This window comes from Monodon monoceros, unplaced genomic scaffold, assembly GCF_005190385.1.
Source record: "Monodon monoceros isolate NGI ecotype Baffin Bay Population unplaced genomic scaffold, NGI_Narwhal_1 Super_Scaffold_11, whole genome shotgun sequence".
Classification (NCBI taxonomy): Eukaryota; Metazoa; Chordata; class Mammalia; order Artiodactyla; family Monodontidae; genus Monodon; species Monodon monoceros.
In genome coordinates this window covers 40,461,387-40,486,071 of record NW_021703767.1, presented here as the reverse complement: position 1 = coordinate 40,486,071, position 24,685 = coordinate 40,461,387, and the positions used below count along the sequence as shown (strand labels likewise).

The window sequence follows — 24,685 nt, the reverse complement described above, 5'->3', positions numbered from 1 at the left end:
GGTTTTGAATAAGTGTTGGTCAAAATAATTGAAGAGTCTAACCTTACACCTAAAGGAACTAGAGACAGAAGAACAAACAAAACCAAAAGTTAGTAGAAGGAAAGAAATAATAAAGATCAGAGCAGAAATAAATGAAATAGAAACAAAGAAAACAATAGCAAAGATCAATAAAACTAAAAGCTGGTTCTCTGAGAAGATAAACAATATTGATAGACCATTTGCCAGACTCATCAAGAAAAAGAGGGAGAGGACTCAACTCAATAGAATTAGAAATGAAAAAGGAGAAGTTACAACAGACACCACAGAAATACAAAGCATCCTAAGAGACTACTACAAGCAACTCTATGCCAATAAAATGGACAACTTGGAAGAAATGGACAAGTTCTTAGAAAGTTATAACCTTCCAAGACTGAACCAGGAAGAAATAGAAAATATGAACAGACCAATCACAAGTAGTGAAATTGAAACTGTGATTAAAAATCTTCCAATAAACAAAAGTCCAGGACCAGATGGCTTCACAGGTGAATTCTATCAAACATTTAGAGAAGAGCTAACACCCTTCTCAAACTCTTCCAAAAAACTGCAGAGGAAGGAACACTCCCAAACTCATTCTATGAGGCCACCATCACCCTGATACCAAAACCAGACAAAGATACTACAAACAAAGAAAATTACAGACCAATATCACTGATGAATATAGATGCAAAAATCCTCAACAAAATACTAGCAAACAGAATCCAACAACACATTAAAATGTTCATACACCACAATCAAATGGGATTTATCCCAGGGATGCAAGGATTCTTCAATATACGCAAATCAATGTGATACACCATATTAACAAACTGAAGAAGAAAAACCATATGATCATCTCAATAGATGCAGAAAAAGCTTTTCACAAAATTCAACACCCATTTATGAAAAAAACTCTCCAGAAAGTGGGCATAGAGGGAACCTACCTCAATATAATAAAGGCCATATACAACAAACCCACAGCCAACATCATTCTCAATGGTGAAAAACTGAAACCATTTCCTCTAAGATCAGGAACAAGACAAGGATGTCCAACCTCACCACTATTATTCAACATAGTTTTGGAAGTCCTACCCATGGCAATCAGAGAAGAAAAAGAAATAAGAGGAATACAAATTAGAAAAGAAGAAGTAAAACTGTCACTGTTTGAAGATGACATGATACCATACATAGAGAATTTTAAAGATGCCACCAGAAAACTACTAGAGCTGATCAATGAATCTGGTAAAGTTTCAGGATACAAAATTAACGCACAGAAATCTCTTGCCTTCCTATACACTAATGATGAAAAATCTGAAAGTGAAATTAAGGAAACACTCCCATTTACCACTGCAACAAAAAGAATAAAATACCTAGGAGTAAACCTACTTAGGGAGACAAAAGACCTGTATGCAGAAAACTATATATAAGACACTGATGAAAGAAATTAAAGATGATACAAACAGATGGAGAGATATACCATGTTCTTGGATTGGAAGAATCAATATTGTGAAAATGACTATACTACCCAAAGCAATCTACAGATTCAATGCAATCCCTATCAAATTGCTAATGGCATTTTTTATAGAACTAGAACAAAAAAATCTTAAAATTTGTGTGGAGATACAAAAGACCCCGAAGAGCCAAAGCAGTCTTGAGGGAAAAAAATGGAGCTGGAGGAATCAGACTCCCTGACTTCAGACTATACTACAAAGCTATAGTAATCAAGACAATATGGTACTGGCACAAAAACAGAGATATAGCGCAATGGGACAGGATAGAAAGCCCAGAGATAAACCCACATACCTATGGTCAACTAATCTATGACAAAGGAGGCAAGGATATACAATGAAGAAAAGACAGTCTCTTCAATAAGTGGTGCTGGGAAAACTGGACAGCTACATGTAAAAGAATGAAATTAGAACACTCCCCAACACCATACACAAAAATAAACTCAAAATGGATTAGAGACCTAAATGTAAGATCGGGCACTATAAAACTCTTAGAGGAAAACATAAGAAGAACACTCTTTGACATAAATCACAGCAAGATCTTTTTTGATCCACCTCCTAGAGTAATGGAAATAAAAACAAAAATAAACAAATGGGACCTAATGAAACTTAAAAGCTTTTGAAAAGCAAAGGAAACTATAAGCAAGATGAAATACATCCCTCAGAATGGGAGAAAATATTTGCAAATGAATCAACGGACAAAGGATTAATCTCCAAAATATATAAACAGCTCATGCAGCTCAATATTAAAAAAACAAACAACCCAATCCAAAAATGGGCAGAAGACCTAAATAGATATTTCTCCAAAGAAGACATACAGATGGCCAAGAAGCACATGAAAAGCTGCTCAACATCACTAATTACTAGAGAAATGCAAATCAGAGCTACAATGAGGTGTCACCTCACACCAGTTAGAATGGGCATCATCAGAAAATCTACGAACAACAAATGCTGGAGAGGGTGTGGACAAAAGGGAACCCTCTTGCAGTGTTGGTGGGAATGTAAACTGATATAGCCACTATGGAGAACAGTATGGAGGTTCCTTAAAAAACTAAAACTTGAATTACCCTACGAGCCAGCAACCCCACTACTGGGCATATACTCAGAGAAAACTATAACTCAAAAGGATACATGCACCCCAATGTTCACTGCAGCACTGTTTACAACAGCCAGGTCATGGAAGCAACCTAAATGCCCACTGACAGACAAATAGATAAAGAAGATGTGGTACATATATACAATGGAATATCACTCAGCCATAAAAAGGAACGAAATTGGGTCATTTGTAGAGACACGGATGAACCTAGAAACTGTCATACAGAGTGAAGTAAGTTAGAACGAGAAAAACAAATATCATATATTAACGCATATATGTGGAACCTAGAAAAATGGTACAGGTGAAGCGGTGTGCAGGGCAGAAATTAAGATACAGTTATAGAGAACAAACGTATGGACACCAAGCAGGGAAAGCGGCAGGGCTGGTGGTGGTGGTGGTGTGATGAATTGGGAGATTGGGATTGGCATGTATACACTGATGTGTATAAAATGTATGACTAATAAGAACCTGCTGTATAAAAAAATAAATAAAATAAAATTCAAAAAAAAATAATTGAAGAGTCAGGAAGTAATAAGAGTTGTTACATCTTGTAGAGAAAGGATATACGTACTGATTGGGGCCTACAAGACTAACACCTTTTGTGGGGCCTGGCACCACTGAAAAAAAATGGTACGTTAGAATTAGTCTTTCTTCCTCTGATTTCTAGGCTGTCTCCTAAATTAGTTGAAGCCTGGACTTAAGTTATAAATGTAATCAAATAAAACATGGTTTAATATAGTAGAGACTGAAATTAGGCACAAATTCTATGAAATATGGTAAAATTCAGCAACATAATCAGAAAGGGTCACTGATCTCTCATGTAATATGTGTGGCCCATGATTGTCTAGTCACTCTAAACAAGAGGCTGAGTATACCCACTTAGTTCCATGAAAAAGAAGGCCCTTTGGTCTTCTCTCCCTATGCAACTTGACATATATACTTTTAGTGTTTGCCACTGCATATACTAAATGCTACTAGCTGAACTAGTTTCCTCCTCCAGTGGACTATGTGGGTCCTTGTGGACCTAATGGCTGCCAGGCAAATTACTACTTCCATTACTGGACCCTGCCTGGACTGCTGAAATCTATGAACATTTACTTTCCGCCTGGCTAAGAGGCTAGAAAGGCAGCATTAAAGCTTGCTTTTATGTAAAACTTACAAAGTCTATGTTCTCTGCCTGAAGGTCTGCTTAGTTTCAGGGTGTTTGGCTTTGCTCTACCTGGAAAACTTAGAAATCAGTATTTAACCGATCTAAAACAAGAAAACAACAGGAAAAATAAACACTCAGAACTAAATAACTTGAATTTGCAAAAGCCCCCTAACTTCTCAGGCCTCAGTTTTCTTATCTATAAAAAAGGAATTAATTTGAGGTCCTTTTTAGTGCCAACACATACATACATACACAGCAAAATCTTCATTTCTTTAGAAAATACAGCTTACAAGGAGAGTCAACCCAGGTAAAATTATAATTAATCAATTTAAGACAATTCTCTACATAACTATTCATTTCCATAAACTTTAAAAAAACACTCAGGTATGAATAAAAACAGAATCCAGTTTCCTTCTCTGTAAAGAACATCTTGGAAAAAGTGTAGTTTTTAGAATCTCCCAGTCTACAGAAGGCAGATCTTCACATACGTATTAATTTACAAGGTGGGTATAGGATTTTACGAAGGTAGATATACAGACCAAACTACCAGAGAATATAGTAGTTTTATGTTTAACATATATTTTATATGCATATATTATACATATGCATATTAGCATGAGACAGAATGTTATAAACATTACTTCTTTAGCTCACCTATATATTTTTTAAGTGAATAAAACTTTTAAAATACACTATATATATCATAAACAATTCTACAAATAGATATGAGTTATAACGAAATCCATTAATAACCTGATATCCTGTCCAGGCACCTTGAACATTCTGTTTGCCATTCCTGGGAGTCTCTTTTGCTCCTTCATCTAATTTACTCCCATCATCCCTTCAGAGCTCAGCTCAAGTTTTAGTTCACCGAGCAAATTTTCCCTGACAGGGAAAGGTCCCCTGTTAAACTCTCTCGCTGTACCCTATAATTCTTTCATACTTAACAATACGTACTAGTGGAGCCTCTTGTGTAATATCTTTTAGCTCTGTAAGGTCTTTAAAACAAGGACTCACCAATCTTATTTTCTATTTTACCTCTAGAACCAAGCACAGAGATTTACAGAATGAATGAATGAATGAATGATTATGGAATAATTGTTAGAAGAATTTTCTAGCTTAAATATTTCAATAAACTAGAACACTGTTCCAGACTCACTAACGCTTTCAATGGCACCACCATATGGCCACTTCCCCATTTTTCTTCTGGTATTAAAAGTACAATTATCTTTTCCACTAAAGTAAATTCAAATAATGCAGAAAGTTTTCTTTATAAGAAACATTACCATTTAACAAACCACTAAGATAATTTACTTTCTTTTGCCTAGCGCTGTCCATCTTAGATAAGATTTACCTTTGCTTAATACATTATTCTTTTCATGAGCAGTAGTTAAAAAAAAAAAAGCTAGCAAGCAGTGAAACGTAAGTCAACAAATGACTTAATTTACTTTTGAAAGCCTTAAAAACATTTTCACATTACAACACAAAAGTTAACAAGATTATACAGATGAAAAGGGGGAAATATCCAAATGGGCACTGAATCAAGAACAATGCTTCTTGCTTACAAATAATGTATTTCTTTCAATACTTATTTATTTTCCTCAGAAATCAGCAGAGAATATTTGAAGCTGCTTCAGTAGCTTTCAAAATATCATATAAAAATATTCTTTGTAGTGACATCCATTACTTTTGTCTACTTAGCCAGCTCTCCTTCACACTACCGCATTCACTTCTTGAGGAAACTGCTTATCCCTCCAACATTTCTATGGCCCTCACAGGGCTGCCAATGTAGTATTCTCCTTTCCCCTAGCCATGAGGTGGGCTTGCTATCAGATAGCCAAAAATCTTACCATACTCTTCTCAACAGAGTGATTAGTTTAAGCAATGGGCACATAACCTCAGACAGGCCTGAGTTCCCAAAATATTTTGGGGAATAGAAGTGGGAGCAGAGGGTTTCTTCTCCCTTGGTTAATAAAGTAAACTTAATCCAAGAATTGTCAACAGCCCTGAGAGAATGAAGCCAAAAAAGGAATGATGGAAAGGAAGAGAATAATTCTAGATATTTTATTCTCTAGATTCGGAAAATCCTGAAACTAGCTCTAGTCCTTGCTTTTCCATGATTTAGTTATCTAATAAATCCCTCCAAGCCCTTCTTTTTTTGTTTAAACTAGGCTGGGTAGGATTTGTCAATTATAATCAAGAAGTCCTAATACTTCCCATATTCATTTAGGCATTGCAAAAATAAATCTATTTTTTAAAAATAATACATATATTTTTAAAACTTCTGTGCTCTTACAAGTCTAAATAACGTTATATTCTAAACTCTTCCCCTCCCACAATTTTTTTTCAGCTTTACTAGGGTATAATTAACAAATAGAAACTGTATATATTTAAGGTATACAAATTGATACATAGTGAAATGATCACCACAATTAAGCTGGTTAACATATCCATCACTTCACATAGCTTCTATAACTTTAAATATATATAAACTTTTAAAGAAGCACAATGTACATGCACTCTTTCAAATTTTTATGCATGTATGTAAATCAAAAAAACATAAAAGTTCACATATATTAAATTTACACATCTTCAATATTTAAAAATGCTAAGTGTATAGAAAGGTTTCAACACTCTCTCACTGCCAATTACCCAGAATTAACAACTTTCAGTATTTTTAATAGCTGGTGATAATAAGCTCTGCTAGTATTTCTTGATTTACCAATTTTAAATATTATCTCCTAACTTCCTGCTGTGATAGAAGAGAATTAAACTCCTCACACAAGTACATCCTCCCAACAGTCATTCACTATTATTTCCTCTATTATTTATCTTTGTAACTTTAGTTACACCTTTATTTACGGTTTCATGTACTGACACTCCATTTTGTAAAATAAGAATTTTAAGGAAGGGTATTAGTGCCCTTGTCCTTCACTTTCAACTTGCAATTTCCATCAAATAGTCTTATATTGAAAGGTTAATAATTCTCCTCCGTTCTGTAATTATAATTATTTTTGTGCTTTAAAAGTTTGAAGTCAATAAGCATCATTTACATGAAGAAAACTATATATAAGTAACATTCAGTGCATATCTAAGTAGTTTGTTATGACTCTGTGTCATTTCCTGTTCAGATTATTTTTTCTAATTGCTTTTTTATTTCCTTTGCCTTGTGTACTTTTATCACTACCTTAAATGGTTCCAAAGTCTCAAGGTTAGTTTCAAGTCTCCATTTTTACTGGATATTCCCCTCTTGGAGGTGACATATCTGTAAGACCTACTATTTAGCAGCGACCCTGGAACTTCTCTTCTGTCTATCTTAAGTAAAAGCTACTGTTTTCTAGATCCATTGTCATCTGGTCTTTTTATATTATACCCCATTTTTCTGGAGTACATTCTCTAATAACTTCCCAAGAAAGAGAATGTGGACAAATCAATCTCCTAGGTCCTGACATGCCTGGAAATATTGTTTCTACTCTCACACTTCACTGACAGTTTGAATGAGTATAAAATTCTACACTGAAAATAATTTCTCTTCAAAACTTCAGAGACATTGATTCATTATATTCTACCACCCACTGTTGGGTGGTAGAATATATCAACAAACATCAATCTGATGTTTGTTCCTTTGTAGGTGACCTAGTTTTTTCTCTCTAGACGGTGTTCAAATCTGCTTTTTCATTCTTGTTATTTTCAAATTGCAAAATGATGTATTTAGCTGAGTATTTTTTATATTCATTGTGCTGAGCACTTCTTGGGCTCTTTCAGTCTGGGAGTTTATGACTTTTATTTCTGGGAAATTCTTTTATTATATATTTATTTGATAATTTCCTCCAACATATATTCTCTAAATTCTTTTTCTGGAACTTCAGCTAGTTAAATAATGAACCTCCTACATGAAGTCACTGTATCAGTGTTCTTCTGAGCATTCCTTCACTTTGGTTTTGTTTTACATTCTGGATTATTTTTTCAACTTTACGTTGCAACTTTCCTACAGAATTTTAAATTTTAACCATCACATATTTTTAATTTCCACAAACTCATTTTTGGTATCTCTTTATTCCTTTCACACAGCATGATATGTTGATGTTTTAATGTCCTACAAATCTTCTCAACTCTCTCTGAAAATGCTAATTATAGATTCTACATTTCTCTTTTAAATGTTTTGTTTTCAACATTAACTGTATTTCTTCCAGAATTTTTTTTTTAGTTTGTTTTCATTGTATTTTTTTCATGTTGAAGGCATTCCCCAAATGTCTGATGATTCTTGAATATCCATTAATATCTAAGAATAAAGCCACAAGCAGTTTAATTGGGAGCCCTGTGAGCATGTCTAGAGTTTGGTGACTGGTAAGTTTTTCTTTAGGGTAATTAAGTGATTAGGTAGCTGTCTCAAGAAGAACCCTTAATTGCCAGAATACAAAGGTCACTGCTCCAAAGTCATTTAATTTCATTAGAGAAAAAAAGAAAGTATCATTGCTGTTTCCCCACCCTACCCAGGCCCTAGGGTCTAGTGAATGGCCTGAATGGAAAAACTGCAATTAACTCCTTTATCTGTATTCTCCCAAAGTATCTCATTCCCTACTCTCTATTTCATACCTATAATGTTCAAATTCTACACCTCCCTAGGATTCCAAGGGGAAGGAGGCAGGACAGATGGTCTTTCTCCTATCTTATAAGGCAGAGGATAATTTTGTTTTATATGCTACCCACAGTTTCAAAAAATGTTTTACAAATAATAAAGTATACACATACATAAAAATAAATATATAAAACAAGAGTTTTACAAAATAATACTTATCCCATGAGACACACTCTGATATTTTCTATTGTATTTTGTAATGTTGATAAATGAATTCAAACCCACTAATGTGATGTGAGTGTAATGTGAGGAACAACAAAAAAAAAGAAAATTAAGTTGTGACTTGCTCTGACATGTTTCAAAGACACTCCTCTATCTGTTTTCTTTCCCAAAGAAAATTGTTGAAATCTTTTCATTCACTGATGACTCTTCTCTATTTTCTTTTCACTGTATTTCCCTCTTTTACTTCTTTACTATTTTAGTAGGATCTAGGAGGGCAAAAACGATAAATACAAGTGCTCAGTTTGTGATCTTTAACTCGAAGTCCTTTACAAGTATTTTTAAAAACCAAAGTTTCCTAACCTCTTTCTGGCCCGATTTAAGATCCCTCTGCTAACTATGATGGCTTCAACTGCTGCTGGGATTTACCATTAAAGTTTGCCAAGGGAATCTGGGGAATTAAAAAGGAAAGGAAAGTGCTAGTAGTAAACCTAAGAATCTATATAACAATTCCACTTAACTCTAAAGCTAAAAGTAAAATTGTGGTTAAATGTTCAAAATTAAACCTAAACACTTAAATGAAGAAATAGAAATCTTCTTGAGGGAAGACTTTAGGAAAGATTTCTTCTGCAGAGAAAATAATCAAAAACCAGTTCTCAAATATATCAAGAAAATACTTTCGTAAGAAGTAAAGAGTACTTACAAAGCAAGGCTACTCAAAACATATTGTACGTGCTCACATTCATCTGGGAACGATGCACTGGCTGATGTAAAACAGCAAAGTGCAGTCTGAAGAACCTGAAGCTGTGGCAAAGGGACCTGCCATCTTCCAGCATAATCTTCAACCACCTGATAGGGAAGCAATCCAAAAAATACATTATTAGAGAAAATGTTAAATTTGGATAAATTAAATTATACCAGATAAATTAAAATATTAGTTCAGCATGAACACATGATTTAGGAAGGGGGAAAAGATCTTTATTGCTTAGTTTCATGGTATACATCTGAAAATAAAATGAACTATTATTTGAAAATGTGGAAAAGAAATATAGTATATAAATGACCACACAGTTCAGCTGCCAAATGTTGTAACAAATGCCTTTACATCCCATATCTAGTTTTTGTCAAAATGCCAATTATCAAATATTAAAATAGCTAGACAGTAGGCTATAGTAATAAAGAAAATTAGAAATGAGCATGCATTATTATTACCATTAATATTTACAAGACTGAACTCTAAACATTCCGGCAACAAATGAGTATTATAGTGGTGTGATACTCTGATTAGGAAAGTTTAAACTGTACCATACTGAGGAGAAAAGAATACAGAATATAATCAGTCTTGGCTCTGTCACTTAACTAGTTTTATGAATTGGGTATGTCATCTTCCTTCTCTATGCAGTAGTTGCCTCACCATAAAATGGAGATAATAATGCTTATCTTGCAGGTTTACTCTGAAGCTAAATTGGGAATAATTTATGAGAAAACATTTTAGAACTATCAATTGCTATAAAATGTTAATTATGATATCTCATATGCAAGACTGCTGTATTAAAACTATTATATTCTAGAAATTCATCTTATAAAACAGGTTGGCAAACTATGGCATATAGGCCAAATTCAGCCTGCTACACATTTTTGCATGACCTACAAGCTAAGAAATGGATGTTACATTTTCAAATGGTTGAAAAAAACATTTTGTGATGTATGAAAATCACATGAAATTCAAATTTCAATGTCCATAAAGTCTTATTGGAACATAACCAGGTTCATCCATTTACATATTATCTATGGCTGCTTTCCTGCTACAACAGGTTGAGTAGTTGTGACAGAAATCATATGGCTCACAAAGTCTAGAATATTTAATATCTGACCCTTTACAGAAAAAGTCTGCCAACTCCTGATTTAAAAGCTGGTAAAACTAGAGCAGAGTAGAAAAGCCAAGAACATTCAGAGCTCAAGGACTTTTCATACTAATCACTTCCTGTTGGAGATAATTTTCCATGAGTCTCTTGTATTTCCACAGTTTTTTAAAAGAGGCCCTGACTGCCTTCATCCTTTCAAAGATGTTTACAGGGAACAGCCTTGAAAAATAGAGATGATATCCATGATGCCCCTGCCCAAAGCAATGGTGTCTCTCTGGAGCAAAGGTCAGGCAGATATGCTTGCAGACCATTATAAAAGATTAGGACTCCCTAAGCTTGGGGTTCGTAAGCTGTGATATAAACTTACTATGAGCTCAGGATCCACCTGGGCCATTCACATCACCTTTGTGACACTTGAGGGGCAATTGGAACCATCATGAACTTGAAGCACATGCTGCTTGCTGTGCCATGAGTAACAGAGTCTGCTATCTCTGATCCAGGAGTTTCATGTTTTGGGCCAGCATTTGTGAAACTGTGGCAATCTACCTTAGATAAAATCCCAGACACTTCACACTTGTTTGACAATTCCAAATTGCATTACCAGGTGTCTAGCATGTCTCCAATGTTTCTAGGAACATGTATGGATAAAGAAGAAAGCTAGAGAGTATTAGCTCTGTGAACTTGTATCCCCCTTCTATATCTAGTAGTCCTTACTAGCTGGGAAGTAAAAACTACTAGTAACTATGATGACTCCAAGTAGGACAAATTTTTCCAAACCACCACAGGCAGAAAAAAAAAAAAAAGAAGAAGAAGAAGAAGGAGAAGAAGGTTAGATAAATGGTAGTTTCCTGGCTTTAAATTTTCTCTTCACTAAAGTGTCTGACCACCTTTATTGCCTCTTTTTGGCCCCCACACCACGATTCTGGTGCCACATAAAAAACAGGTACTAACAGACTCACATTTTTTCTACCTTTAATCCGAAATAGTTTGCCCTAATACATTTCTACTTACAACCTTATGCACTTCCTATTTATGGGCTGGGTTTATCTCCTTAGAAGAGAAGCTTTCTACTTTCTCAGGTTCTGTTCTCATTGTAGCTTCCCTCATTCACCAAGATTCGGCTATTAATACTCTGCCTGATCCAGCTGAGCCCAAACCTAACACAATAAAAGTACTTGTGCAAGACACCTCCAGTAGGTTTCCCACAATACCCTTTAAGGGACATAAACAAAACTGGCTGAAATTTACATACAGTTGGCCCTCAGTATCTGTGGAGGATTGGTTCCAGGATCCCCCACCCCATACCAAAATCTGCAGATGTTCAAGTCCTTTATATAAATAATGTATTTGCATATAACCTACACACGTCCTCTCGTATACTTTAAATCATCTCTAGATTACTTATAATACCTAATACAATGTAAATACTATGTAAATAGTTGCTAGCGCATAGCAAATTCAAGTTTTGTGTTTTGGAACTTTCTGGAATTTTTTTTCCAAATATTTTTGATCCACAGTTGGTTGAATCCACAGATGTGGAACCTACAGATACAGAGGGCTGACTGTATCTTCTTATACTGTTTAATGTCATGCCAGACACTAATAATTCACTATAACATTCACTATAACACCACTTTTTAAATATTTTCCTTAAAATACGTAAAAGTATACATTACACTATCTTTTTACTTTGAAAGTTTTCTCCTGCATTATAACTGTTATCATAAGCACTCAGGTAATGAGAGCTGATAACCATGACATCATAATCTGAATGTGCTCTACCAGGTCACTGTGCGGTGAGCAACACATCTTACATTTGTCATTTTCTTTGGTATTCTAATAAGTAACAGTTTTTACTATTACTATGTAAAGAACTGCTGTATAATTACATTCTTTACTTACGAACATCATCCAAATTACTACAGACTAAAATGTGTCCCCCTAAAGTTCATGTATTGAAGTCTTAACCCCAGTGTGACAGTATCTGGAAATAGGACTCTTAGGAAGTAATTTAGGTTAAATGATGTGATAAGGAAGGGGTCCTAATCAGATAGTATTGGTGGCCTTATAACAAGAGCAAGAGAGGAGAGATCTTTCTGTCCCTCTACATGCATGCACTGAGGAAAGGCGATGGTGAGGCCACAGAGAGAAGGCAGCAGCCTGCAAGCCAGGAAGAGCGTCTTTGCCCGAACTCAACCATGCTGGCACCCTGATCTCAGACTTCTAGCCTCAAGAACTGAGAAAATAAATTTCTATTGTTTAAGCTGCCAAGTCTGTGATATTTTGTTACGGCAGCCAGAGCTACCTAATACACAAATGTATAAAAATAATACAAACGTAGCAGTCTAGGAACCCCTAAAATGTCATATAAAGTGATTGACTAAAATATGATTATCTGTTTCTTAACTGAATTCTCCTTTTTTCTAATGTAACAATGAAGACTACCAAACACTAGTTTGTCACTGAGCAAACAATCCTCTTGATTTCTAAATCCAGGTAATAATAGACTAGATCATTAACATAGTTATCACACATGACTTTACTTCTGTTAGCTGGCCATTCACATCCCTGTCATTTTCCTACCTGAAACCTCCCATTGGCATCAACTTTCATTATTTATATCAAAGGCTTCACAGGTGTCAGTGGAGCTGTTCACTAATGTTAATTTCGTTACTTGTTTACAGTGAATCCACCCACTTTTAAAATCTGATTTACAAACCATGGCCATTATCGTATGTGATTAGCCACATCACAACTACCTTCCATTCTAAGAGCTTCAAAAAATGCCTATAATACATGCCAATCTATGCACTGAATAAATTTGTTAATCTTCTAAATACCTAAAATAAACATTGTAAGAAACATTAAGTTAGCCTTTTCCCCACCCGCTTTCACTATGATTAGGTTATTCATTTGTAATATACCTACTATATATATATATATATAATTTCCTAGCTCTGTCCATTGAGAGGGCCACAGAGCAATGACACCTCAGTACCAACATACACACTTAGGGCCCAAATCTTGGTTTCTAAACACTATTCTCCAATATGAGGAACTTGGGGCTCCTCAGGCACAAGGAACTTGGGCTGCTCAAGCCCTCCTCCGGCAGGGATGGAACAGGGAAAATAACTAGATAGGACTAAGTAATGAAATGCTGAAACAGTGATGGAATATAAGAACATGGGAGCCAACCTGAAGGTGCTCCGAGCAGTTAAAGCTAGAACAATTTGAGCAACAAAATAAATGATGGTAGTACTGGACTTTAATCCATCAAACCAGATAAATATCCATGAGTCCCTACAAATAATCAAATTAATCAGTAAGTGTAAGAGACAGCTCTTCCTCACAGAAGAAGACTAATTAATAAACATAGAACAAAAGAGAGAAATAGAGAATCACCATTAGGCAAATACTGTACACAGCAATGAATGTTGCAGACAAGATCCATGGAACAATGCTAATATTAGTGGGTGAAAAGTTTGAGGAGATGCAGGATTTGCAGTTTCAAAGCATCTCCCGCAAGACGGTTATCAACTACAAACAGACAGCAACTTTAGAGTGGAGAAACCCCACGGACACAAACTTAACAAAGCCATCAAGGTAATATCACTAATAAGTAATAAAGCATATTATTATCATAAATCTCTTGATATGAAGCCCCAAGAAATACAAAAGCATTTTTGTGGTACTTTTGCCAAAAATGCATAAACTCATTCCAATCATGAGAAATCATCAAACAAACCCAAACTGTAGGATATTCTACCAAAAAAATTGATCAGTACTCTTCAAACATGTTAAGGTCATGAAAGGAAAAACAGAAGAACTGTTACAGAATAGAACAGACTAAGGAGAAATAACAACTAAATACAATGTGAGATCAGAAATAACACCCTGGAACAGAAAAAGAGCACTGGTGGAAAACCAGTGAAAAGTATCACTCCCAGAAGACTCTCATCTCCCTTCTTGAGTATATTGCATCCATATGGTATGAAGCTGGCCAGAGTCCTCCCTGTGGCTGCCTGAGTATCAACTTAAAGACCCAACTTTTCTCTTAAGTAGGTCCAAAGGTAAGTAGTAGGCTCATTTTAAAGGCTTTAGATCAGTTTTGGTACCCGGCAATTTTTTCTTTGATTTCAAACTCACTAGAGAGAATAATATACTAAATGCTCCCTGTATAAACATTAAAATTGGCACACAGACAAGGGAACCCCAAATATAAGGAAATGTATATGAATATCAAATGAACATGTTGGGTGAACAAATATCTTCGTTTGCCTGCAGCTGGTGATATCCACAGATGTGTGTGCACATGATAATGTCTTAACTAGCATGGGCTAAGCAAAAATCTAAATCTGACTTCAATTTAGCATGGCCACTAAGGCAAAAGAAATAAAAGCAAAAATAAACAAATGGGACCTAAACTTAAAAGCTTTTGCACAGCAAAGGAAACCATCGACAAAAGGAAAAAAACCTACGGAATGGGAGAAAATATATGCAAATGATGTGACCAAGGGGTTAATATCCAAAATATACAAACAGCTCATACAACTCAATTAGAAAAAAAAATCCAATCAAAAAATGAGCAGAAGACCTGAAAAGACATTTTCCCAAAGAAGACATACAGATGGCTAACAGGCACATGAAAAGATGCTCAATATCGCTAATTATAAGAGAAATGCAAATCAAAACCACAATTAGGTATCACCTCACACCTGTCAGAATGGCTATCATCAAAAAGTCTACAGATAACAAATGTTGGAGAGGATATGGAGAAAGGGGAACCCTTCTACACTATTGGTGGGAATGTAAATCGGCGTAGCCACTGTGGAAAACAGTATGGAGGTTCCTTAAAAAACTAAAAATAGAAATACCATATGACCTAGCAATTCCACTTCTGGGTATATATATGGAAAAACCACAAAAACATTAATTCGAAGATACATGTGCCCTGATGTTCACAGCAGCACTATTTACAATAGCCAAGACATGTAAGCAACCCAAGTGCCCATCAAGAGATAAATGAATTAAGATGTGGCATATATATACAATGCAATATCAGCCACAAAAAAATTAAAAAATACTGCCATTTGCAGCAACATGGATGGACCTAGAGAATATTATGCTTGGTGAAACATGTGAAAGACAAATACTATATGAAATATGTGGAATCTAAAAAATAATACAAATGAATGTATATGCAAAACAGAAACAGACTCACAAATATAGAAAACAAACTCGTAGTTACCAAAGGGGAATGGGAAGGGGGGAGGGACAAATTAGGGGTGTGTGATTAACAGATACAAGCTGCTATATATAAAAGAGATAAGCAACAGAATATACCATAAAGCACAAGGAATTATACCCATTATCTTGTAATGACCTATAATGGAATATAATCTGCAAAAATAATGAATCATTATGCTGCACATCTGAAATTAACACAATATTGTAAATCAACTATACTTCAATTAAAAAAAAATTAGCATAGCCTGGCCACAGATGGTATTACAGGTGTGGCTGAGGCAATAATTATATTATTGACTTTTTTAAATGTCCATTAGCCGTATAGGTTTTTTAGATATTAGTAGGTGGAAATCCTTTTTGTTCCTTCTGTCTGGTTTCTCAACAAAGACTACAAGCCAGAGGATTAAACTGAAAAGCTGGTTAAGTTCCATATGGGTCTTAGCACACTAGTGTGTTAATGTCTAGACTTTAAATTGTTAATATTAGTCTTAGATCAGCTGACTTAATTCTGTCCCTCTTAATTTTGTTCTCAGAGAACAGCTCTTATATTCATGTCACTTGTCCAAAGGCTTCTAGAGTCACTGTCATAATATAATCTCTAGTAACTTCTGAGATTGATATGTACACAAATTTAATCAAAGCTATAGATGTCAAGATTTTATCTGAGTTCAGTGAAGATGTCCAGTGGATTTTATTAAGTGCAGAGATAAAGAAGGGTCAAGGTTCTTTATTGTTTAGGGCATAAATCACTTTCCTAGGATGAGGAAGAAGAAAAGCTCAATGGAATTATTACAAAGTCAAAGCCAAAAGGGAAACTTTTAAAAGGCCTATGCCTCAAAAACTAACTTTAGGTACCAGGTTTGCTTAGTCTCAAGAAGAATTAAATTTGTTTTAAAAAGATGATAAACTTTCAATTAAAGTAACAGTGGAAGAGTTAAAGTAAATAAATAAAAGGAGGTCATGTTAAGATGGAAGAAGAGAGGGACTTCCTTAAAAGTAAGTTCAATCTCAGAAGCTAGACTAGTCAGATATGAAAAAAGACAAAGGAAATATATATACCAGAACTATGTGTTCCTAAAGATGGAATGGGGGCAAAAAGTATTTTAGTTGCTACTCATCAGAAAGGAAGGGTGACTGACTCCAAAGGTATCTAACAGAGAGATAGCAGGTAACTGTAGGATGGAAATCTCGGTGAACTGAACTGGAAATTCAAGTATGGTAAGATGGTATTTTAAAGAAATAGAAAGTACATAATAAAAGTGAAAAAAAACACACCATGAAGACTGCGACTGCTATACAGTAACATAAAATACGTACAGATTTGAAAGGTTAAAAAAAGCTGAGAGATTAGCTTTAAATACCTGAAGAATTTCAGGTGCATTTCAAATTACTAGTTATTACAGAGGGCAATGTATGGTATGGCATGATGTCACAAAGAAAAGTGCCCCAGGAACTCAAAGTTAGGCCTCAGGGAGTGGACAAGGAAAAGCAAAACTGAAGAAAAACAAAATAAGAGGTCAGACCTAGGTTTTATGTTGAGCTGGTAAGACTTCCTTAAACCTGGGAGAAGAGAGTGGGAAAAATCTGTTTGATAAAAAATGCTTTTTGATAAACTCAGAATTCCTTGACTTTCATCTCTGACATTATGGCAGATCTTAGAAGACATAATTGAAGAATAATAAAACCTAAGCCCAAAAGCAAAGAGAAAGGGAAAGGAAGAGGGGCCAACTTAAGAATAGGCTAAAATATAAACAAAAACAGAAACCAACTATGTTTATCTGAAATGGCACATCCTATTATTGCTGAAAGGAACGTGACAAAAAGGAATGTTTACACTGCCAATGAGGTAGAACAAATTATGCAAGGCCTATAACAGTTAAAAGCAGAATAAAGAAAAGGTCTAGAGAAGCAAGTAGCTGAAGAGGTACTGTCTTTACTGGGCTCCTATGAGTGCAGACATCAGAAACATTAAAAGTAGCTTCATTTCAGGTACCCATTTATGGTTATTATCCAAATAATACAAATATGGGGCACAAGAGGAGTGCTTTTATGATTTTAGCTCAATAGGCCTAAGAATTTCAGGGGAAGTGGCAAAAGCCAAGGTAGCACAGGGCTAAAAATGTCTTGGCACAGGTTGGGGACAGAGGAGTCCAGAGACAAGAGCAGAACACTAGAGCTATGGAAATTGCAAGGCCTTGTAGAGATTATACTTTGAGCTTTACACACTGCAAGTAAGTGATACACTCTTTACAAGAGGCAGTATAGAAATTGGTGCCACTAAACAGAATCTATACTCACTGTAGCATAGGAGTACCAGGACAACACAGAAAATATGGAAAGTAAAAGCTTTTTTTTTTTTTTTTTTTTTTTTGCGGTACGCGGGCCTCTCCCGTTGCAGAGCACAGGCTCCGGACGCGCAGGCTCAGCGGACATGGCTCACAGGCCCAGCCGCTCCACGGCATGTGGGATCCTCCCAGGCCGGGGCACGAACCTGTGGTCCCCTGCATCGGCAGGCGGACTCTCAACCACTGCGCCACCAGGGAAGCCCGTAAAAGCTTTTAATATAAAGGAAATCTAAAGGAAGAGACATCAAGTATGACCTTGGTGCCTGTGGCTATAATCCATGGAAATTTATAAACTCTGCAAGACAGAAATTCAGACACAGCTTTCAAGGAAGTAGAAACGTTCAGGTAAAGTGCTTCCACCCCTCAGAAAAATATCATAAGCACACAGTGGCACAACCACTTGATGAATTTTCCCAGTACAACTTTAGAAGTTATAGACACTGGCAGTTGCCATAACTGACTGGCACCCTGGTAAAGTTGAAACCAAAACTGACTTGTTACCCTGTTTTTTGTGCACCCATCTTTCCTCTAATATCCATCTTTAGTGATATCACTAAATCCTACCGGCGAAAGTGATGTGAGTCAACTGTATTACGTACTAAATTCAAGGAATTACTAGTGTTTCTAAATTTAATGGGTGTTGGCTGGTTAAAATATTGTGTTTGCCCACTGACCTACCGGATTCTTTAAAAAGTAAGATTGGAGGCTAAATAATTTTCCTTTTGAGGTGTGAAAGAAGCCACTCCCAGTCAGAGGAACACGACCAAGCTATAGCTCCTGAAAACTCCCCAACCCTAACCAGACAGGCACACTCTGTCTCTGATTACGCAATATTCCAGGAAGGCAAGAATTTCATATCTTAACCTCTATGGGACTCTAGTTTTTAATTTCTCTTTGTGAACTTGATAATGGGAAACAATTCATTTGACCCAAATGAAGTGTTTCTGACAGACAAAACAAAGGCCAAGTGGCAGGAGAATAGTTATTCAAGTCGAAGGAGGGGGCAAAAACACTAGGGTAGCTGAAGGTAAGTAGTAGACACAAAGAGTAATAGGGGACAAGTCAAAGAGCTAGACAGGGGTTGGACCACGAAGCCCTGCAGTCCATGCTAAGAATTCTGGCTTTGACCCTGAGATAGAAAAGCATGGAAGGTTTAGAAGAGACCTCACTCATGTCTTTAAAAGGATCACTTTGGCTGTGTGGAGAAAAAACTGAGAAAAACTAAAAGCTGGGAGATAAAATTGTCCAGGAGAAAGACAACTGTAGCTTGGACCAAGGTCCTAACAGCAGTTACAGTAGTCAGATATGCTTTTTCTCCCTTATTAGATGATTCAGTTCCTTGAGGGAAGGGGTTGTGACCTTTTCCTCCCTAAATCCCCTGTAATCATTAGGATGAAGCTTTCCACATAGTACACAGCCAATGTTTTCTTTCAGGAATATCTTCTACAACACTTTTATGTATCTAGATCTATGCCTAAGATAATTAAGGATAATTCAATTGACTGACATTAAGAAAAAGTAAGTTACGTATACATTGTCAGATAGGCACATATGCAGCATTTTATGACCACCTATTAAGTTATGAGCAATTAATAGTTGTTGAAGTTAAATTCAAAATATAAAAGAGAGGATAAAGAATCTCAAGAGTTAAAGGGCGACTTCCCTGGTGATGCAGTGGTTAAGAATCCGCCGGCCAATGTCAGGCACACGGGTTCAAGCCCTGGTCCGGGAAGATCCCACATGCCGCGGAGCAACTAAGCCAGTGCACCACAACTACTTAGCCTGCTTTCTAGAGCCCGCGAGCCACAACTACTGAGCCCACGTGCCACAACTACTGAAGTCCCCACGCCTAGAGCCCGTGTTCCGCTACAAGAGAAGCCACCGCAATGAGAAGCCCGTGTACCACAACGAAGAGTAGCCCCCACTCGCCACAACTAGAGAAAGCCCACGCACAGCAACGAAGACCCAATGCAGCCAAAAATTTAAAAATTCATTTAAAAAAAGAGTTAAAGGGCAATATATGTGGAATCTAAAATATGGCACAAATGAAACTATTTACAAAACAAAAACAGACTCACAGACATACAGATCAGACTTGTAGCTGCCAAGGGGAAGGGGGAAGGGAGAGGGATGGACTGGGAATTTGGGGTTGGTAGATGCCAACTATTACATTTAGAATGGACAAACAACAAGGTCCTACTGTATAGCACAGAGAACCATATCCAATCTCCTGCGATAAACCATAATGCAAAGCAATATTTTAAAAAGAATATTAAAAAAATGTGTATATGGTAAAACTAAGTCACTTTGCTGTAAGCAGAGATTGGCACAACACTGTAAACCAACTATACTTCAATTAAAAAAGGCTAACTAGTAATTCAAAATAATAAAATTTGAACAATAATAAAAAAAAGTTAAAGGACAAAATGGCTTCAGTTAATAAAGAGTTTTTAAGAAACTATCAACAGAATAACAGAAGAATTTATTTTTTTCAAAAACATCAAGAAAGGACTGCATAAGAGTTAAGTCCCATAAAGAGAAGCAGAAATAGCATATCTGCTCTTTACAAACACAGGATGAAATGTAGCAAATCAAAATAATAAAAAAGGATGAATGACTTTTAAGATTCTCATAACTCAGTTCTATCTAATTTTTTTTCACAACTTTCTCCCCTCTTGATTATGTTATGTACACTCACTATAGTGAATCTGGATACTTAAAAAAATCATCCATCATTTTCTGCCCATATATCACCACTGTTAACATCTTGGTAATTTCTCTTTTCTAGCTGTGTGACTTGGGGTTAGCTGTTTAACCTCTCTGCATCTCATCTAAAATGAAGATAAAAATAGTATCTATCTCACAGGGTTGTTGAAAAGAATAAATAAGAAAGTAGGACATGAGCTGACACACTTTTTTTTGAAAGGGCCAGAAAGCAGCTTATGGGCCATACATTCTCCATCTCAACTACTTAACCCTGCTATATCATGAAAGCAGCCATAGAAAATACAGAAGTGAAAGGGCAAACCCCAATAAAGTTTTATTTGCAAAAGTAGGCAGTGCTGCTTGTATCACAATGGCTTACAGCAAAGGTTCATAACCTGTTGGTGTGTTTGGATGATTGTGGTCTGTGTTTGTTTAGCAAGTTTTGAAATTCTTAAGAGAATGTGATAAAAACCAACAAAAAACCTTAGACCGGCTCACCAAGGAAATGTAAATACAACTTTTTTTTGCAAATAATTTCAGCGTTCACAGACTTCCTGAAGTACACGAATGGCCCCTACGGATTATCATCAAGAAATCCTGTTTCTAGTGAAATAGCTCATTTGATTTTTCTTTACAGCACTTTCCCCCTCTAAAATACGGTGAGAATGGACCAGCCTATATTCAAACTGTATAATCCTGCTACAAACAAATTGTTCCACCTAATATTTTTGTTATTGTACTTTATTTTCCTAGATCATTTATAGTCATTGAGGACATAATTTTTTAAGGTTGAATAATATTTTAGTTTATGAGGGTTGAAAAATGTTCAACTGTTTTAGATGTTCTGGTTGCTTTTCCATTTTCAACTCATTCCTTTCATTAATTACAATTAATGCTATTGATGAAGCACTTTAATCCAAATTTACATTTCCTCAGAAATTAATGCTATAAGTCAAAAAGTACAAATTATTTTTAAAGTTTCTAATATATTTTGATGAATTATGGTTCAGAAAGGTTGTGGTGATTTCTGCTCCCACCATTTGAAAATGAGATATCCATTTCACCACACCCTCATGAGCGTGGAATATAAATCTTAAACTTTACTAACAAGTTCTATAATCTGAAAGATCTTTGGCAAAAGCTTTCAAAACATGGTAAAGGATAGATAATAAAGTCTAAAAATGTACATCTACTGTGCTCCGGGTTAGTAAGATTTCAAGATATTCAAGGTTGAATCTTAAATAATATGGAGAAACAAACTTTAAAATTTTAATCATTAAGAAAAACATCTAAAATATATTCCATACCCTCCAGCCTTCAAAACACAAGGTAATAACGTAAAGTAACAGGTCTGTAATCATCATAACTCTTGCATTTAAAAAATAACCATTATAGTGAACCACTGCTTCAGAGCGAAGCATATCCCACTCAGGTAAGTTGGGGGAAAAAATAAAAAAGGTTGAGAATCACTTCTTACAGGGAACCTCTGATAGCTTAAGTTCGATTTTTTTTCTCTCTTTTACATTCAGAAACATCTTTAGTTTCTGCTGCCTTGAGTCTTTTTAAATCACTACTTTTACTCAGTCAATAATTGCTTAAGTATGCTGTAGTACATACCAATACATATGCAGATGCTGTAACAGATACCAAATGCATATTCCTAGATACAGTATATGTGTATGTTGGAATGGTTAAGTACACGGGCTCTTGACAGATGGGCCAGGATTCCAACCTGACTTAATCAAACCATTTAACCTCTCTTGGCCTTAAGTTTCCTGATCTGTAAAATGAGAATAATGGCACATACCCTGTGGGATAGTGGATTAAATGAGACAGAACAGGTAAAAGACTTATCACAGTACCTGACACATGGAAAACACTCAAAATATTATAAGTTATATACATATATATAGCACTCCAATAAAATAAATAAATCTTCCAGATACTAAAAATATAACACACACATATCAAGTCATTGGCAACAGTGATCAGCGAATATTTAGAACATTTCAACTTTAGGGTAACCAAAACAGATATGGGTTAATTTTAGTAAACTCTAGTTATAGAACTATATATTAATAAATTGTGTACATATTTTATTGGGGTATCATATGTGTATACATATTTTCAAGGTACATAGAACAATGTTGTACACTTATCTATTAATATCTACTGATACAACTACTTTTCTAATTTCTCCTTCTCCTTTCACTTCTCTCTTTTACCACAAATGTAGCCAGAAAATGAGGATATCCCCTCCTTTCTCAAAGTTAATTAACTGATCAATTACAGTATATCACTCAACTCTGAATAACTACTCCAGTCTGACTCCTGCTCCCATCGTTACATCAAAACAGCTCTGCTTAAAGTCACCAAAGACCTGCACGTTAATTCAATGGTTGGATCTCATTAGCTTTTGATGCCAGTTACTATTCACTCCATCCTGAAATATTCTCTTTTCTTGTCTTCTGTGACACCATAGTTCCCTGGTTTTCTCCAAGCTCTTTAATCCTTCTCAGACTTCATTTGAAGACTCAACCTCTTCTACCAGGCCATTTAACTATGGAGTTTCTGAAGCTTCACTTCTAAGTCCTCTTCTTTACTCACTCTATATTATCTCCTTATGTGAGCTCATTCACACACACGGCTTCAAATACCATCCACACAACTATGATTGACCAGATCTCACTTCTGAACTCTGGATTATGTAAATCTAGCCATCTTTAAGATCTCTTCTTCAGTGAGGGTACGCACCTTAAATTCAACAAGTTCAAACTAAACCAAAGAATCTCAGCCAAGTTCAACTTGCCCAAGAATACCTTTTATTAGCCTGCATTTTATAGTATTATACCTTTTCTTCATAGAACTTATCAAAGTTATACCTACATACAAAAACAGAGATAATGCCTCTTTATCACTATATGCCCAGTGCCTTATACAGTCATTCGTCAGGATCTGGGAGACTGGCTCCAGAACCACCCCCCAACCCCTACCCCCACCCACAGATATCAAAATCTACAGGTGCTCAAGTATCTCATATAAAATGATGTGGTATTTGAATCTACACATATCCTCCCATATGCTTTAAATCATCTCTAGACTACTTAAATACCTAATACTATGTAAATGCTACATAAATAGTTGCCGGTGTGCAGCAAATCAAGTTTTTTTTTTGGAACTTTCTGGAACTTTTTCCCCCAATATTTTTTCATGTCCGGTTGGCTGAACTCGGGGCTGCAGAACCTGCAAATATGGAGGGCCAACACTATAAACAAGCGTCAACCCTAACATCAAGGACTCTTTTTTCTACTGTTTAAATGGAAAGCCTTTCAGCTATTTTCACATTCATGGCTGCTTTGGAGAACTTAGGGTATTAAAAGGTTGGTATAAGAGTGTCAATGTACTGAACTTTAGGATCTTATGTAGCACTTTATACAGATTGACCTCCTCTCATGTTTAGCTGCCACCAAGTGCTCCACCATAGCTCTAACCAGGTGATGTTGACTGGGTCTCATCCTAGAGAGCAGACCCAAACTGAATAGAGTGTACTGCTGAAATGATGAACTGACCTGTCAGAGAAATAAGGAGCTAAAAAATAAATGTGATATATATTACATGAAAGTTGAAGATTACCTTGTATTAGATTCATTCGAAATTACAAACCTTAAAAATGCTCTCCAAAACAGACTAGGTACTGCTGTATTTACAGCATAACTAGAATTAATATTTAGTTAAATAAATTACATTAGATCTTAAATGGCCTAATAGCCTTGCCATTACATTTTTTAATATAAATTTATTTTTTTATTTTTGGCTGTGTTGGGTTTTCGTTGCTGTGTGCAGGCTTTCTCTAGTTGTGGTGAGTGGGGGCTACTCTTCGTGTGGTGCGCAGGCTTCTCCTTGTGGTGGCTTCTCTTGTTGTGGAGCATGGGCTCTAGGGGTGCATCCTTCAGTA

At 35.8% G+C, this 24,685-nt stretch overlaps 1 protein-coding gene across 3 annotated transcripts in view; it reads right to left on the bottom strand.

The window, feature by feature from the left end:
* The window catches only part of ZNF654 (zinc finger protein 654), a 93,880-nt gene that overhangs the window by 62,431 nt on the left and 6,764 nt on the right, over positions 1-24,685 (bottom strand). For 2 of the 3 annotated variants that reach the window (XM_029214094.1, XM_029214093.1), the window contains exon 2: positions 9,271-9,416. In XM_029214094.1, the coding sequence (XP_029069927.1) occupies positions 9,271-9,416 (146 nt within the window). Of the gene's footprint in view, positions 1-8,701; positions 8,837-9,270; positions 9,417-24,685 lie in introns of all 3 variants that reach the window. The other variant, XM_029214095.1, reaches the window with a different exon arrangement.